The sequence below is a fragment of the Egretta garzetta genome, unplaced genomic scaffold (genome assembly GCF_000687185.1).
Source record: "Egretta garzetta isolate BGI_Z169 unplaced genomic scaffold, ASM68718v1 scaffold108, whole genome shotgun sequence".
NCBI lineage: Eukaryota > Metazoa > Chordata > Aves > Pelecaniformes > Ardeidae > Egretta > Egretta garzetta.
In genome coordinates, this window is record NW_009260614.1 from 2,370,590 (window position 1) to 2,387,861 (window position 17,272).

The following is a 17,272-nucleotide window of genomic DNA, read 5'->3' on the forward strand; positions in this document are numbered from 1 at the left end:
TACCACCCTAAATAATGTATTGCTTCAGAAAATAAAAAGCAAGTGAGAGAAGAGTAGAAAGAAATTCGCCTTTTTCCCCTGATAAATCGTCCTTATGAGCTACCTCAGTTTCAGCCAAACTACGTTGGTTGCTCGTTACTGAGCACGGCCCTGTGAACGATAAGGAGGGAAGAAGGAACAGTACCACACCGGAATATGAAAGCAACCATCACTCCTGGCTCTCAGATGGTACCTGAACGCATGCACTCCTTCATGGAGCAACCAGTACTTACTTGGTTGGACGATAATCCGGTATGGAACGATCCAGTGAAATTTTCTCACTGAGGTAGGAGTTGTAGCCGTATTTCTCATGTGGTCCCTTTGCTTTCTCCTCCTCCTCAGGGGACAGGGTGGCTGGGAGCCCACCTTTACCACGTCCACCATAGCCTTCAATGAGACCAAGTGACTTGGACAGACCTAAGAGAAAAAAAGCCACCATCACTGTTAGAATTCATCACTGTTATTTCCAAGCTATCAAAGAAACAAAAATAATCTGAAAAATCAGGGTGTTTTATTTTGGTTTTCTGAAAATATTTCAAAACCCAATGCTGGAAAGAAGAGGACTCAAATTTTGAAATTCTTCATGGCTCAGACACTGTTCCTGATAGCTCTGCCACCAGCATCCAACTGATAACCTGTCCCTGGGATCTGTGCATTTATTTAGTTGTTAGGAAGGTTATTTAGGCCTCCTTCCCACTCTCCGAGAGGTAATTACATATAAGGTTAGATGTCCCCAGGAGATGGATAGGTTGAACACAGAATAAGAATAAAACAGCGTTGGTTAACTGCCAACTGAATGAATTTCTGCTCAGTATGAACACTGAACAGCATACAAATGTTATGGATTTAAAAACAATTTCCCCTCAAAGCTTTCTTATCTTTTAAAGTATAGCATTCCCAGACCTTTATCAAGCAAAATTATTTATTTATATCTACATAGCTGAAGGAAACAGGCAAAGTTCAAAATGAGCTGTACAAAAAGAGCTATATGGATGATCTGGTAGCGATTGCAGGAAGCCAAGTTCATGCTCATGTTATTATTTATTATATAGGAGACCTGGAATGTTAATATTTTTCATTAGCAAAGACTCACACTCTTCTTTTTTGTCAGAAACCAAACAAAATTTTATGGATCATTTTGTTGATTTTTTTTTTTTTTTTTTTTTTTTTTTTTTAAAGATAAAGACACCAGGGTATATTCCCCTTTGTTTTAATAGAAGAGCCCTGGCTCAGAGCAGAACAGAGTGTCATCACCACCAATGCTTAGGAAGGGACCAGAACCTTGAGGTTATGCACGGAGCTTCATGATCTAAGAGCGTGGGTCAGCTCCCAAACCTACCACGGATTTCCACTGTCCTGGCCAAAACTCTCTGCGCCTCCCCATCTACAAGACACAGATCAAAACACTTTTTTCCTCCAGAAGCAGTATTGTGAGGCAGTAAGAAAATCACCTATGAATGTAAATCACAGTTTGAAGCACTTGAATAGAAATTATTATTATTATTATTCCTTCTGACAAGGCACCTCTAAACAGCCTTCCCTGCTAGGGAGCTTCTGAGAGTTGATGGAGTCCCTCTGACCGCACTGGGCTTGATTAGATTTCATCCGAGGACAATAACAACAAATCAACTGCAAGGAGCAGCTGGCTGCGACGTGTGGATGGATTAGATATCCAAGCTGCCTCTCTCCATCTCCAGGCTCAGCAACAGCCAGAGGAGTAAGTCAAGAAAGCCTGGGAAGGTGAAACTTTCTGGTCTGCAGAAAACGGCTGGAGGGACACAGTTCAGCTTGCTTACAAAGAAATACCAATTTCATTTCAGACACAGACTTCAGCAGAATTAAAACAGCATTTTTAAAAAAAATATTCTCACGAAGAGACAAGTCTTCTCAAAATATCTTTTCCTTTATGAGAATCAGACCTTTTCTACTCAGGAACAGTGTGCCTGTAGATACAAACATTTCCTTAGGGTACCCTAGATCGTATCTTGCTTCTTGTTACATCAAAAAGACAAAACAGATTCCTCAGTGCATCTGCTGAGGGGTTTACCACCGTAACAGACACATTCTAATGGAAATTCAGTTTATAATTTTAATTCCTTCTTCTTCAGCTTTCCCATGAAAGGTTTCCACCAAAATCTGTAAGAAATTGCCTTACTGTCTAGCAGTGCTAGTTCTTGGCCAGAAAGACTGAAACACAGACAAGGCAAAATGAAGGTCCTGGTGAAACGAAGCCTCTCTGTTGACTGCAGAGGCACCAGAGAAATGCCAAGACATGACTTAATATTCAGCAGCTTTGACTGATGAGCCTATAATGCCATTAACTGCTTTATTCCAAGACCATAATCATGACAGCTAGACACACCACCACCACCACCACCCCCCGCATACATTTCTCTCTCCTCACTAAGTATATGCCCTTATTTCTGCATACAAACTTCTCAGTCCTTCTACTGCTATAAACCCTGTCTCAGGAGGTACAGATAAATCCGTGTCATTTAACCAAAGGAATCAATTAAGGTGATCGATTCATACATGTTGGGCAGGGCGCTACCGTGACACCATCATCCTCTCTTTCAATGACACCCAGGATAGCAAACGCACCCTCAGGGATAGTCACAAAGATGAATATTCCCAGGTGTGATGTGACAGGGATGATCTACGTGTCTGTCTCTCTGCTGGTTAAACATTTCATCCTCCAGTTCAGGCTGTCAGAAAGGTTCATCCGTGCAGCTGGGATGCCACTTTGCTGTACGGCACTTAGAAGCAAGATTCAAGTAATGTCTGGCGAGAAAGATAATTTGCGTCCAAACAGAAGAGGAAGAAATTTGGTTCCAACTGGCTAGAAAGATGCCTCAGGAGAGGCAGGACTGAAAACAAACGGTTACAGCAGACCCTCACCCAGCCAATCCATTCGTTCATTCGTCTTTACCCCACTTTAGGCTGGACAAAGAAGCACACATTTCTGCAGGCTAGAGAGGCCTTTACTGTAACTTCAGGAATTATCCTCAGCCCAGCCCGTGGGGTTCCTTCGGCCAGGCAGGAACCCAGGGGAAGCTCCTCCTTGGCAGGGAGCTCCTGGCGCTTTGCATTAACCCCCGTCTGAGGTACACACGGACACCCTCAGGCTTCCCAAGCCTAAGTGAGGGCTCGCCTTGCCTCCGAATTGCCTTTTTCGGTCTCTGCGTACACTGCCATCACCGCAGCAGGGCCCCGGCCCGCGTCAGGAGCAGCGAGCTACAGGCTGCTTGTTTCTGGAGGTAGCACATACACCTTCTTCCACTTTCTGTCTGCCCTTCCCAGCCTGCGTGGAAATGCTCCCTGGGAATCAAAGGATAAGCAATCTCGCGTATCATGTTCAAATGGCGTAACGCTGCAAACGAATGGTGAAGTGCCCCTGGTGAGGCAGGAGCAGAAAGGGGAGATCACCTCTGAAGCCCCAGTGAAGCTCCCAGCACCCAGCTCTCCAGCGCTGCCTTCCAGCACAGCCTCCTGCCACGGCCTCGTACCAGCACACGCTTGTACCTCTTTATGCTTTGAAAACCTCCAGCCCCCTTTGCCAAACCTGTTTGAAATTGGCCCGGAAGGGCCAGAAGTTACACACACAGACACAATGAGCAAGAAAGAGCAAGAGCACAATCCCATCAGCTTATTTCCTTGAAGAACTGGGCAAAAAAGCAAAGAGTCAGAGCTGTTCCCAAGTCACAGACCAAAACCTTCATCATTCTGGGCAGACACCAAAGCAGAAGTGCTGAACGGCTGCCAGAAAGTCTCTCCTGATGTCAGCTCCAGCCTATCTACAGTGATAAACAGTGCTAATCCCTCACAAAAAATCTTGATCTTTGGAGTGAATTCACTCCCTAGTGAATTTTGCAAGCTCATGAGATGGTAATGGGCTGCATCAAGATGAGATGCTCAGTGTAGATCAGAGCTCTGAGCAGTTGTGAGCTTCACTCATCCTCAAGCCACATTCACCCAACAAGTACCTTAGAAATGAAAAGAGGATTTTTTTTTTTTTTCCTTTTTTTTCCCAGAATCTCCTAACACATCTGAACTTTGGGACAAAAGGAGTGTATTGCTCTTATACTGCAGGAATAGAAGGGAAAAAAAGACATCACTTAGAGCTGCTGAGATCCAGACATCTGATCCCCTGGGGACTGACAAAGAGTTGGTTTTCTTCAAGGTGATATAAAAATTTAATCTCTACAGCAAAATTATTCCTAGACTGAGTACAGTTATAGTAAGTATATTATTCTCACCTTAAACTGGTGATATATTTCATAAGGAGGCAAGAGTTTTCCAAGATAGAGAAAACCTTTGGTAAAATACAATATAATGTGATACACAGCCTTCATTTATAAAGCACCCAGCCAAAGAGGCTCCCCAGGCAGCAGGCATGTTGGAAAAGCATTTTGCTACATGTCAGCCTAGATGAAGGGAAACGTTAACCCTACCGATACAAACCTTAGCTGAGGAAATGTCTTCTGTTAGGCGAGCTAGGGAAGAGGGAAGAGTATCCGAAATTGAAAAGCATTTCTGAGAAACAGGGGTCCTGAGTCTTAACACTGGGAGTGGAGGAGGGAAAAGAACAGGAGGAAATAATATCTGAAAGATTTCTGGAAAAACAAATTTTTTGGTTGCATCCTTCCTTATTTATGTCGTCCTGCTGCATGAGTTGCAGGGTACATACAGCTCAGATTGACAGGCACATTCCTACAGGAATGAGGAACATGAAGCCCTCCTCCTCCAGAAGAAATAAATAATACTGAAAAATAAGGGAAGCATAAAGAGAAAAAATAAAGTGGGTGTCTTTGAAAAGTACAGCTCTTATTTAAGCTAAGCACCATGGATCTTCCAGCCGCAACAGCTCTCCTAGGGACACGTGCTCCTGGCCTCACTTCAGCCAGAGATCTGAAGGCTAATGAGAAATTTCTGACGCAGGGTAAAAAAAGTAAAAACTGATGAGGTAAATGGCCTAAGACACGCCGTGTGTTACGCGACAGGCCTCTGCATGACCTCTCTGTGGAAATGGGAAGGGAGGATACAACAGATGGGCTTTTAGGGGTATTTTATGAGAAACTAGAATAGATACCAAAGGGTGAAATGTCATAGGTAATTCTAGAAATTACGGAAAACTGCTGAAGTTTTTAGTGTTGTCCTGCTGATGGCTGCAAACACAGACTATTAAAGGGAGGACTCATTAACCATAGGGGTAACTGGCAGACTAACAGGCACCAATTTTCCTCTGCAGCTTTGGTGGAACCTGAGACCTGGGATTTTCTCTTTTCTCCACGCAGCAGTTTTTACACCATTTCCCCCCAATCTTTGCTCAGACCTTTTGTTTATTAGACTAAAGAAGACAAGTTCCTCTGCCTGTAACACGCAACCAGGCGCTGTTAAAGGGCTATGGAAATTGGCTGGGGAGTACCAAGTACAACCAGCTCTGTTGGCTTCCTTTGCTCTCGCTGCCTCCCAAGAGCACCCTTACAATCTTGCAAAGGAAACCAAAAGTAGTAGTAAAGGCATTAGAAGATAACAGATCACTTTCTTGGGGGGAGGAACCCACAAACCAATATAAATTTAAAAATGAGCTTAAATACTAGACTCCCAGTGAAAAATGAGTATTCCCCTGAACCCTGTACAATTTTATTCAGCGTACATGCTAGGTATGTTTTTCCCAGGGCTGACCACTTATCAAACCCCAGTATATCACCAAAATCAGATGCCGCAGCAGGCTTCCAACAAATCCCCCTTGCTAAAGGACCAGTGCTATCACTGTCCATTTGGACAGTACTTTTCCGGTGAGCTTTCAGCATATCTGAACATCTCTTTCAGCTGCAAGGACCCACAGAGCTCTTCGGTGTCCCTTGCTATGCAAATGATTTGTTGGTTTACCGCAAAGATAAAAAACAAACATTGTGACCGCTGAAAGGTGGTTTCAAGAAAATTTCAAACCTCTGGCTTCATGCCGAATGACAAATGTGAACTCAAAAAAAAGCAGCAGATGAATGCTGCTGGGCCCATGCTTGGCAAGCAGGGATTTTATCCAGACAGACTAACTGAAAATATAGCATATTTTACCTGTAATCCAACATATTTCATCTCTAAAAAAGCTCCAGTGTATGTAAGATTATTGGAATAACTCTCACCAAAATGAATCTGTCCAGCAGACCAATAAGATTTCACTTAAATATCGGTGATGGGTGGGTGTGCGAGAATCGTGCGCGTTTTCCAGCAGCCCAGCCAGGCAAGCACCAAAACAGGCTGCCCAGGACAGGCACACCGCCTCATTATTAAATATATTTAAGGAAAGATTAGATGAGCATCTGTATCGAGATTGATTTAAGTACAGCTGCGCTTAGGCCATTATGGGAACAGTCAGACAACGTCAAGGTTTCTTCCCACCTTGTACTCTACGAAAAGGAGGGAAGAGGAGAGCACAGACTGCACAGAGTTTGAAGTCTCATTTGAAATATTTTAACATAAATATACATTTATATGCATACATATGTATATATGTACATACACACACATACTCAGAATTGAAGTTTTCTTATCTATATGGAAATGGAAACACAGAAAAATTACCTTCAGAGCCAGAGGGAGGCTCAGCACCTGTTGCAAGAGGACTAGAGTCATCAGGAGAATTTCAAAGCCAGTCTCACCCTGTTTAGGCCATTACACTACCAAGTTCTGGTTGGAAACGATAATTTCCCAGTCAAGATTCGCCTCAGGCACAAAATAACAGAAAACCTTCAACTGGCTGAGGCTGCTTAGTTCAGAGGAATGATTTAGTTGATTCTAAAACCTGGGACTAGAAGAGCTTGGATAAAGATATATGCTCCCTGAAAGTCTGAAGATTTTAGCATCTACAATCCTGCTTCACGTTTTTAAAATAACTTGTTTAAAAAAAAAAAAAAAAAAAAAAAAAGGCAGGACTTGGCAACAGAACTGGTTTAGAGTCAGAAAACCATAGAGACCTGGCTAGGAAAGGCTCTGTGCAGCTCAGCAGGGAGAATAGGCAGTGCTTCAATGGGAGACATGTGCATAGACATCTTGGTCAGATACAAAAGACAAGACTGAAGGTGATTTATATCCTAAGGAAAACCCTGTGTGAAGCATTCCCGGCAATGTAATTAGGGCAATGCTCTTCCCGTGCTTGTATGGACATAACCACCCCAGGAGATGCCCTGCTACTGGGAGCTCCCCCTTTCAAATGAGAAATTCAAACCCGGAGGCCCATCGCTTACAGGTGTTCAAACCTCATCTCAAAATGACCAGGTACATTCTGCTGCCCTCAGCATGGTTCTGAATGGATACAGCTTTCCCGTGCTCTTCCCACCTTCGCCTCGTGCCCCACGGCTGCACCCCAAAGCATCCCTGTATCTGCTGTAGGAAAAGAGACTCCTGTCACTGGCATGCGGTTCCTGGTGCTTTTGGGGATGAAATACTCTGTAATAAGCCACATCGTTACATCAGCCGGTGCAAGATACATGCCCTGTAAGGAAGGATATATGTTTTGCAGGCAAGGCATTGATATATTTGAAGCAGTTGCCAAATAATGGAGTGACATATGCAGCATCAGTAGCTGACTCTCAAATCCAGATAACAGACTTGGATCTATCTGCGAGGGGGGATGGATGAAGTGTATTTGCAGAAAAGGCAAAGAAAAGAATGTGTTGTAGCAATCTCACTTGCACATTATGACACAAATACCAATTTATATCTCTGACTAACATATGGGACCATCATACTCTGGAAATATCTGTGTTATTTACTGGAGAGAAGGAGGGGAAAAAAGGCAGAAAGTAGAAGATCACACTGTATAACAAAAAGGAAAATCAGGGTCAAAACCATCACTAAGATCATTTAGCGAGATGTCTGACTCCAGGCACACTGCATCCACGTTCAAGATGTTGAAGAGCTCCAGAGAGCTCACTTTATTAAGCCCTGCCCAAGGCCTGCTTTCAAGGATTCAGTCTTACTGGGATGCAGGCAGAACCACTTCCCGCCAACACACAGCAGCGGATTTCCATAAAGTGCTTAGAACAATCCAAAGCAATCTTCTCGTTGTTATTTTAAATGGGCATAAACCGTCACGAAGAGTTGTCATGCCCAGGTAGCAATGAGAAAGCAAAGAACACTCTCAGTTAGCGAGGGGAGGGGAAAATTGATAGAGGAGCACCCAACACACCAGACCCAAGTAATGAGACCAAATTAGAGAGCGAGCAGATACCCAGTATAGCAGAGCAAGGTCAGCCCAGCCCAACCCAGCATCCTGGGACACGCCAGCTTGATTCAGAGGCAACACAACTGGATTTGTATGGCTTAAAATCACCTTCTGGGTGGGACACTCTAGCGTCAGCAATCTGCCTTCTATTTATTTCAAGGACCCTTTCTCTCCACCATTGCTCACTCAACTGGCTACAGACAAAACACACCCCAGGCTTCTCCCTCTGGACCTTTTTTGCCTTTTTCCCGTCTTAAGACCAGACCAGTAACACATAAAAGCAGGGATGCTTGCTCCCCTACGAGCCATAAATCCGGGAGCTACCTGCTGAGTCTCCAGGACAAAAGGGGGACTTGAGGCACGCGACTGCTACTACAGATGCTCTGCGAGAGGCGAATTCTCTGTATGGGAGCGACATATCACAGCTTCTCTTCACATTGACAGCAGTGACGCTAAAGAGCAACACTAAAAGCTTTGTCCAGCAATACATCTGCTATGCGTTAACATACAGCTATCTAAAACCTGATGAAGTATCATAAGAAGAGTCTGTATTAGAAGCCTAACAATGCAATATAACATAAAACACAGCAGGACTTCACATTAAAAATATGATACTGTTCCAGTAACTCCAAAGATCAATTTAGGGTGCATCACCATTCAAAAGAAAGACAAGGTCCTTGGTCCGTGCACCTAATGGTGTATTGATTCAGCAAATACCTAAGTGCTAACTCTGCACTTCATGGACTTTGCTGTAGCACCCAAGCTATTCCCATACACGCCGCCTGACGCAGTGCCTATCAGATAGCTTGGGACACAGGAGCTTGAATGAGAAAGGCCAAGGGTAAAAGCAATCTTGAATATTTATGCTGGTCAACTATGAGCCCGTTTGGGTGATGAATTAAGCAATTGTCTGCAGCTTTATTTTTAGAAGGTAGATTGCAATTCAAGCAAGTACAAACTATCTTGCCTTCCTATTTGAGCTGCTTGGAAATCAGTCTGGCAGGACACATGTCTACGTGCAAGACCTGCTCAGAGAAGGCAGCAGGAGCAGCACAGATGGCAAGAGCAGCTCTTTTGCCCAAAGAATTTACAGATGCCCCATCCCTGGAAGCGTTCAAGGTCAGGTTGGAAGGGGCTTTGAGCAGGTGTTGGAACTAGATGATCTTTAAACGTCCCTTCCAACCCAAACCAAACCATTCCACAATTCTGTCATTCTGCAACTGAGGTCTCCTCAGAATGCACAAAGGAAAACCTGGCTACTTTCCTTATGATAACATCTGCACTATAGGCAGCTTGAGAAGTTCCCAAACTCTTCTGCCCTCAGCAGCAAAACAATGCCCCTCTCATTTGTGCTGATGCAGTGATTTGTGGGGCCATTCTGCAAACTATCCATCCCCGGGTGGTCACTCCTATCAGCCGCTGCCAGAAACCCAGGGTCAGATGGACCTTTTGTTTGACTCCACATTGCTGCTTTTATGCTCCAGTGCAAAATTTAACTTCTTTGGGTAACGCAGTCCATTCCCACCCCTATCACAACCCTTTTGCATCCAGGCAGAGCTGCTGCTTGGGCACGCCACAGAGGTGCTGAGCTGCAGTGCCAGCACAGGACCACACAGGCAAAGGTGGGGAAACAAGAATCTCTTAAGTCCCCAGAGAAGCTGTGACTAGAGTTACATCGCAGTGGGATAGGACTACCCTGGGGAACCAGGGCAGAGCCACAGGAACAAGTATGGAAACAGAAAGAGAACAGAACCCACAAACACACAAGCCAACATTTTTTTAAAACCCCATTCAAAGGTTAAAAATAATATTTTGCACTTTTATTTTCACAAGGAATCTGTTATTTCCAGATCGTGTTTCTGTAACAAGCTGTTAGTGTTTGTGGTTTCTTTTAATGCATGTTCTTGTTTTTCTTTTTGTGAAACATTTCCTCTCTCTATAGATTAGCCTCTTGGAAAGAGGAAAAAATAGTTGCCATTTGGTACGAAAGGAAATGAAGAAATACCACATTCTAGCACAGACATCACAAACACAAGGCTGCCTACTCCATTTGGGGTTTTTTGGTTATGTGATAGGTTACATGTTCAGCACGCAAACTGTGCCAGCTCCTCTGCAGAGCCACTGGGAGCCAGAGAATGGGAAAGGGCAGAAAACTGGAGACTGTCAGCAAACTGCTGCACTAGGTCAGGCCATAAAACCTCAAAGGTTGACAAGGCCAACCAAGCAGCTCCCTCCTCCTTCCCGAGTTCCCATTCCTGAAGACTGGGGGAAGGAGGCAAGCATGGGTGGTATTTATAACCCCGGACCTCAAGCAGAGTACCCACATCACTGAGACAACATTCCAAAAAGTTGGGAATCAGTGAAAAAAAAGGTATGTGGGACTGTACGCTGAGAAATACCACTTTTCAGAGGGGTCCTCAGCATGCTTCAAAGTTTCTCTGTAGGGGCCCGTTGATCCATATTCTCTCCCTGGGCTACCCCTAAATCTGCTCATTCAGCTATTCTTTAGAGACCAACATATTACAGAAGCAATGACATTGCCCACAATGGGCTTTTGCAAAAGAGCAGCGAACATCTTGAAGCCAACATGAAATTACTACGTCAACATAGCTGCAGAAAGAGAAACTCCGAGTTAAAACGTGCATCTTCAGCAAGCGTGTACATGCTGCGTTTTACTGAGCTGTGAACTTACTACTTGCTTCTTAAGGTCAAGAAAGTCTCTTTTACAGGGTTTTGCTTAGTGTATGTAATTTCTTTTACAATAGTTGTTCTGGCTGCGCTCAGATGCTATTCACACTCAGCAACCGAGACAATTTCTTGTTGGTTTACTGGTGTGCGTTCAGTGCTCTCAGACATACAGGACACCCCAGAGAGGGCTTTTACTCTTCAAATTTCTTCCCATCTGTTTGTGCTTTGCAAATGGGTCATAGGGGTGACACACCAGGACTTGCAACATCTAAGGACAGAAATAATGGCGCTAATTTGGTCATCAGAGAGAAATATTCTCCACTGCAATGCCTTTATTCTTGTACACATCTGCATTCTCCAAAACCATCCGCTATTAATGGATCCAAGGTGTTTTATGTAATAAATGTGTTATTGTCATGAACATACGAGCACAATAGATACCTCTTAGATAAAAACCTGGAATTGCTCTGGTATGTCTTAGTCTCCACACAGTGAAGGCAGAGCTCTGTTTAAATTCAAGTATTTGCTACCAAACCCAAGTTACTGAACTGGTGAAACTATTCAAGTGTTTAAGTAAAGCATAAGCTTAAATGCTTTGTCAGACAGCGGTCTCAAGGAAGGAGAAACAGAGCTTGCTCTCCACCATCCATGCAAATTGATGAATGGTTATGCTGCACAGCAATGGGAACAATTCCTAAGAGGCCACAGATCTGTGACTATTTAACTTTGTGTTTCTATAGAGAGCTTCTGATGATAGGCACTAAGTGCTTTAAAAACATAATTAATGCTCAAAGCACTCCTGAGAGGGAGCTAAATATATGACTCAGATTTTTAACCTACCTGAAGTAGGACTGTCCTTGTTCTTTTTGTAAAACACATGGTACAACAGGGTACATGGGTACAACAGGGTCTCGGTCCCATTGTGTTTGGTGCTCCAAGAGAACACAAGAGAAAACATACCTCACTCCTTGTCTAGGTGGTCAAAGAGAAAATAATTTGTCCAAGGTGATTGAGCCAGAAAAGATCAGTGTTTAGAGACAGAATCTGAGTCCCTATGAAATAAAAGCGCTTAATGCCTCCATAACAAAAATCTGGGCTATGTTTCAGCAGCAGAAGCTTCTCAAACCCTAAAGCAAATCCTGCAGAAGGCAGTCTGTTCCAAGGGGCGAGGAACTTGACTCGGGACAGGCCAGCATGGCAGGGTGGCTTCCTCCAGAGGCCCTCCTTCATCAGTGGCCATCACCAAATGATGGGTAACACCTGAGCACTGATCGCATGGCAGCTGTACTTTGCCCACCTCACTCCGAGAGCCAAACACTGCATGGCTGATTTTGAAGGATCAGATCAATCCAGCATGCCAGCCCCAACTGCTACAGCGCTTGACAGGATTTGGTTTTTGCAAAAGCAGAGTGTTTGTAGCCTTTTTCTGAGAGAAATGATTTCAATTAAAATCATGACAAGAAGCCCCCAGAGGTGGAGCAAGCACTGAGGTGCGTGGTGTGTCCATGGACCAGCCTCCATAAGCCTCCTGCCCTGCAGCAGATATTCCCACACACCCCAGGCACATGCCCAGTGCCAGCAACATCGGGACAGTGCATGCTTGCCACTTTGCTTTCTGGTCCTCAAGTAGAAAATAAGAGGTCTCACAAAATGTGGCCTTTGCCAAACCTCCTCACTGGAGGAACTTTGCCATAAGGTGCCACGACTTCCCACACAGACGCAATCCTCGTCTCCATTTTCTCTCCCACCCTCCCAGTCCTCTAGCACACACACTTTCTTCTTCAGTCTCTCCATCCTATCTCCACCTTTTTTCTGTCCCTTATAGCCCCTGCTGATCACGGTAGTCTCCCTTCTACACCACATCCCTTGAACACTTCAGCCCTGGCCCCCCACCAGCCACCTCCTGTCCCCAGGACCACACAGCCCATGCCAAGCCATGGATGGATCCTGCCCTGGAGGAGCCAAGATCAGGCCAGAGACTCCCACCCTGATTCCTATGAAATAAATGAACTCACTCTTAAAAACTGCGCTAGTGAGTAACCCTGTAGCTGCCCCCCATCTGCGAATCGAATGTTCTTCTTGTGTCGATACTTAACAGTTAAAAAAAAAAATTTAAATGCCTTGCCATTGCTTGTTCTAGACACACAGGCAAAGAGAAGTTGTTAAGGCTGTATTTTAATTAATCCCCAAATTCATCATCATAACCAATTTAGGAAGTATCTTGCAACTGCTCAAACAGTGTGTTATATCTTCCTCTCACTCTTCCACCTATCTAGGGAGAAACGCAATTAAACCCACCTTGCAAAGCTTGCCCTCTTCACCCTTAAGCAGATTAAAGGACTTAAGGGGGGAAAAGAGGTGGTTGTACAATACCCAGGGTCACCAACTTCATTTAGTATCTCCTTGCTTTTCCAGGTCAGGTTTACCAGGGAATCAGATTCCCAGTGGAAAATGCAGCTGCAGTAGACATCGAGGTGACAAATCCTGAGCCCCATCCCTTCGCTGCTCAAGCAGGTCCTGGAAATGCTGTGGAAATGATGCCCTAAAAAGATGCTCTTTTCAGAAAAGGAGGGTATTGCTTTACAGTCTCCAGAATTATTACAAATCTAATTCTTACAGCAGAGAATGAAAACCAGACCTTACTAGGAGCTCAGGGCAACCAAAGGGAGCCGAGGACCTAAACTGGGGACACCTTCCTCTAGCAGGACAGGATCGCGCTCTCCCCTGGCTCACACGAGGGCTGAAGGGGATCGTTTCTTTTCCCCCACTCTTCCCCAAAGACATCCTTCCAGGTTCTGCCACTTTTTTTCTTCCCGCTTGCCACAACAAAGCCTCTCACACACCCCAAGTAGCAGAGATTGCATTCTCCTTGGGGAAATTATTTATTTATGAGCAAAACACAGCTCCCGCTTCAGATGCGGGTCAAGAGAAAAACCAAAAGCATTACATTTGCTCCTCCACGTTTACTTATTAAGGATATATCACCTTTTGATAACACCCAAGAGCAGCTTGGATCTACAATTCAAAGACAGCAAACAATGTTGAGCAGGAAGCAAGGAAAGATGGGGAGAGCAGTGATGTGCCCTCCCAACTCATCTTTTGGGCTTAAATTTTTAGCTTACAGTACACACTCTCAAAGTGGAATGTGGAAGACTAAAGTATTTTGAGCACTTGCTCTTCAGTGCTGCTTTTCCAGTGCCAAGTCTTCCGTCACACCAGAAGCTCATGCCTCTGCTTCCACTTTGACCACCAGGCACTGCTACGATCATCCTGCACTCATGGTCCTCCTGGCATCTCCACGGTCAAGTGGCTTTCCAGACCACAGCCCCAGATCCCCATCCACAAACCCTACCCTGCGTGCCACCAGCCCTTCTTTTCCCTTTTCCTACGCCTTCTATGCCATGATCCACCCCTCCTCTTGGGCACCTGACCCCTACATGTGTTCAGGGTCCTCAGAAACATCCTCCAGTGACACCCACATGCTGAAGCACCTTCTTCCATCAGAGAGGGGAACATTGGTGTTCCTGGCTATTAAAGCATCTAATGGATGACAGCATTCATCCCCCTCTGCCTCAAAACTGACCCTTCTCACTTGAATCTGCCACATGAGTTGACCAGCAGACAATCCTGGTACCAGAACGCATTTATTCTACACATCCATGCTAAGCATAATGCCCGGCTGCTCTGGATTTATTCCTCTGGATAGACTCACACTCAGTTTTCAAATTATTGATAGAAACATGTTACCGTCAGAAATCCAGACTCCAGACTACCAAGTTAAACATGCTCAGAGGCTGGTGCTGATTTGGCATCACTCCACAATTCAGGTATGCACTTGGGCTTGAAACACAGGCTGCAGGACTTTTAAATCTGGAATGTAACTTCCGAGTTTAACTTCCTAACTCTGTGAGAGCTTTCCCTGGAGGAAATGCAGAAGGGACCTGTGAACCAGACTTGCTGCTGGCAGCTTGCTGCGCTCCGCATGAACTTAAAAGCAAGCTGTTAGATTAATTTGCATGAGTAAAAGTTATCTGCCTCGCAAACCAAAGTCACCATCCCTGGGTGGAAGGGCACACAGCTTGCAACCCGCATGACAGCACCTGAAGGCACTGCAATACTGGCAATTACTCTCCATGCCTTCTTCTACAGATTAAAACAAGCATCCGAACTGCTGAGCCAAAATTACTAATGGCTTCGTAGCAGTCTGACTTCCCGGGAGCCCTTCACCTTATTTCACTAAGCCTGAAGACAGATCCCTTTTTACCGAAAACTGACCAATTTGCCAAGGGTCGCTACCATTTGGAACTGAATACTCACTGGTTCTCATTTCAGATGCAGGGAAAGTTTTCTCTGTGACACATCATGCCCGTTACCTACTTTTGCCTGTCATCTCTTCTTGAAAGTACAACCCTAATCCAGGTCCCAGGCAGGTAAGTAGCAGTTTGAACCAAGCTTTTTCTTATGTGCATGCAGATGCTTAACAAGCTACGCTGGGGGGGAAGGGAAATGGAGAATAACACACACAAAAACACAGCACAAAAACAGTAACTATATTTGTGTGGCTCAAGGTTTCAGCTCCAAACTGGGTATAGTTCTGGGGCTGGCAAGAAAGGAACTACTAGAAAATAACTTGCTAAAAAAAGCCCCCAAAAAACTCCCTTTTTAAAGTTTGGATTCCTGAGAGGGTACATTTAGGAGGACAGTGTCACATCCTTTAGGCCAAGTAATTTTTCATATTTTCAATACATGCACTCTTTTAAGAAATGCGGTGCTCATTTCAACTAGACGAGCCTCAAAAATCAATCGTTCCGGGACCAAGTCTTTTGAAAGAGAGAACCAGCACACGTGCTACGAAGGCAGCATGCCCCAGACCCCTGCCCCAAACTAAGCCTCACCCTCCTACCAACCAAGCCGTGCAGATTCCCTGCGAGTCCAAAGGGAAACCACTGCGCGTGTTCAATGCCAGCCTGCTCCTGGCTCGGCGGTGAACAGACGCTAGAAGGCTCTTTGAGGAAACAGGGGCTGAACAGATGCTGCTGGCCACAAGTCAGTGTCCCGGCCCGGCTGTTCTTGTGCTCCATATGCCCGAGAGCAGAGATAAAAACCTCAGCATGGGAGTATCTGACAGGAAAAAAAGGACGATATATGTTTACTCATTTTTCAAAAGGTCTCAGGGCAAACTCTTCAATTTTTTGCACAGATTAATTAGTTAAGTCATTAACCGTAAGGTCTACGAAGCAGTGTGCCATTTTATTGTTTATTTGTACCGAGCCTAACTCAATGAGATTGTGATACATGACTGGGCTTCCTAAACACTACCTAGGTACAAATACTAATGACAACAACAATAAATGCAATATATTTAAGGTGAGCGCAAGACTCCAGGAAGATGATGTTAATCAGTACAAATTTATCACCCTCAGTACGTGCCTCAGCAGGGATCTAACCCTGGACCGAGGGCTCCATGTTCTAGCGCCAAACAAAAAATAGATGGTAACCACAGACTAGGCTGTATTTGAGACTGGTAAACTGTATGGGATTTGATCATTGTACTGGACAGACTTCAGGGACTAAACAGAATTTTCCCAATTCTGCTTTTATCTTTTGCAATGTCAAAACCCACATCTCCAGCCAACACTGGCTTCCACTCCACTGACTTATTTTTAAACACTTGCCTGTGTTTTCTAAAATGAACATCCCTCCCCTCTCAGGGCTGGAGAGACGAGCTGCATCTCATTTGGGAGAGAAAATCCCATCTGCTAACTACTACTGGGCTACGCAACGTAGGAGGGGAAGGAAAGGCAAGTGCATCATGAATTACCAGCAGGAAACTTTTATTAGCATCTGAGAAGCAACACGTACCTATTTCTTGGTATCACTGTCAGAGAAGCTCACGTAACTTCCTAGGGCACGTTGACCTGTTGACTGGACTTTGTGGCTGTAATTACAATTCTCTTATTCTTTAACCTCAATGCCTATAAAACCCAGTACTTCCAAGCATCACCTACCTCTTACCTTACAAGAAGATCATAAGGCAATGAAAATGCAAATATTTGTCAAGCGCTGGGCTGCGTGTGGGCTGTGTCAGTTGGGGGGTGCAGCAGCCCCGCAGAGCCCCTGGGGTCCGTGCCAAAGAGCAGATTGCATAGGAATGTCTACCCACAAAGAAGCAAGATAAATGCTTCCCATATGAACTTTGAAATAAATACAGAGCAATTGCAGACCTCATTCCATAACTCCCCATACTTTATGTGCCTGTAATTGTCTGCAGAAAGTAACTTGCTCTTTATGTTAAAAAAAAAAAAAAAAAAAAAAAAA

At 44.6% G+C, this 17,272-nt stretch overlaps 1 protein-coding gene across 1 annotated transcript in view; it reads right to left on the minus strand.

The window, feature by feature from the left end:
- The window catches only part of GALNT17 (polypeptide N-acetylgalactosaminyltransferase 17), a gene marked incomplete at its 5' end in the record, with an annotated part of 214,860 nt that overhangs the window by 158,234 nt on the left and 39,354 nt on the right, over positions 1–17,272 (minus strand). Inside the window, one exon of the mRNA XM_009645101.2 lies at positions 273–456. Within this exon, the coding sequence (XP_009643396.1) occupies positions 273–456 (184 nt within the window). The remainder of the gene's footprint in view (positions 1–272; positions 457–17,272) is intronic.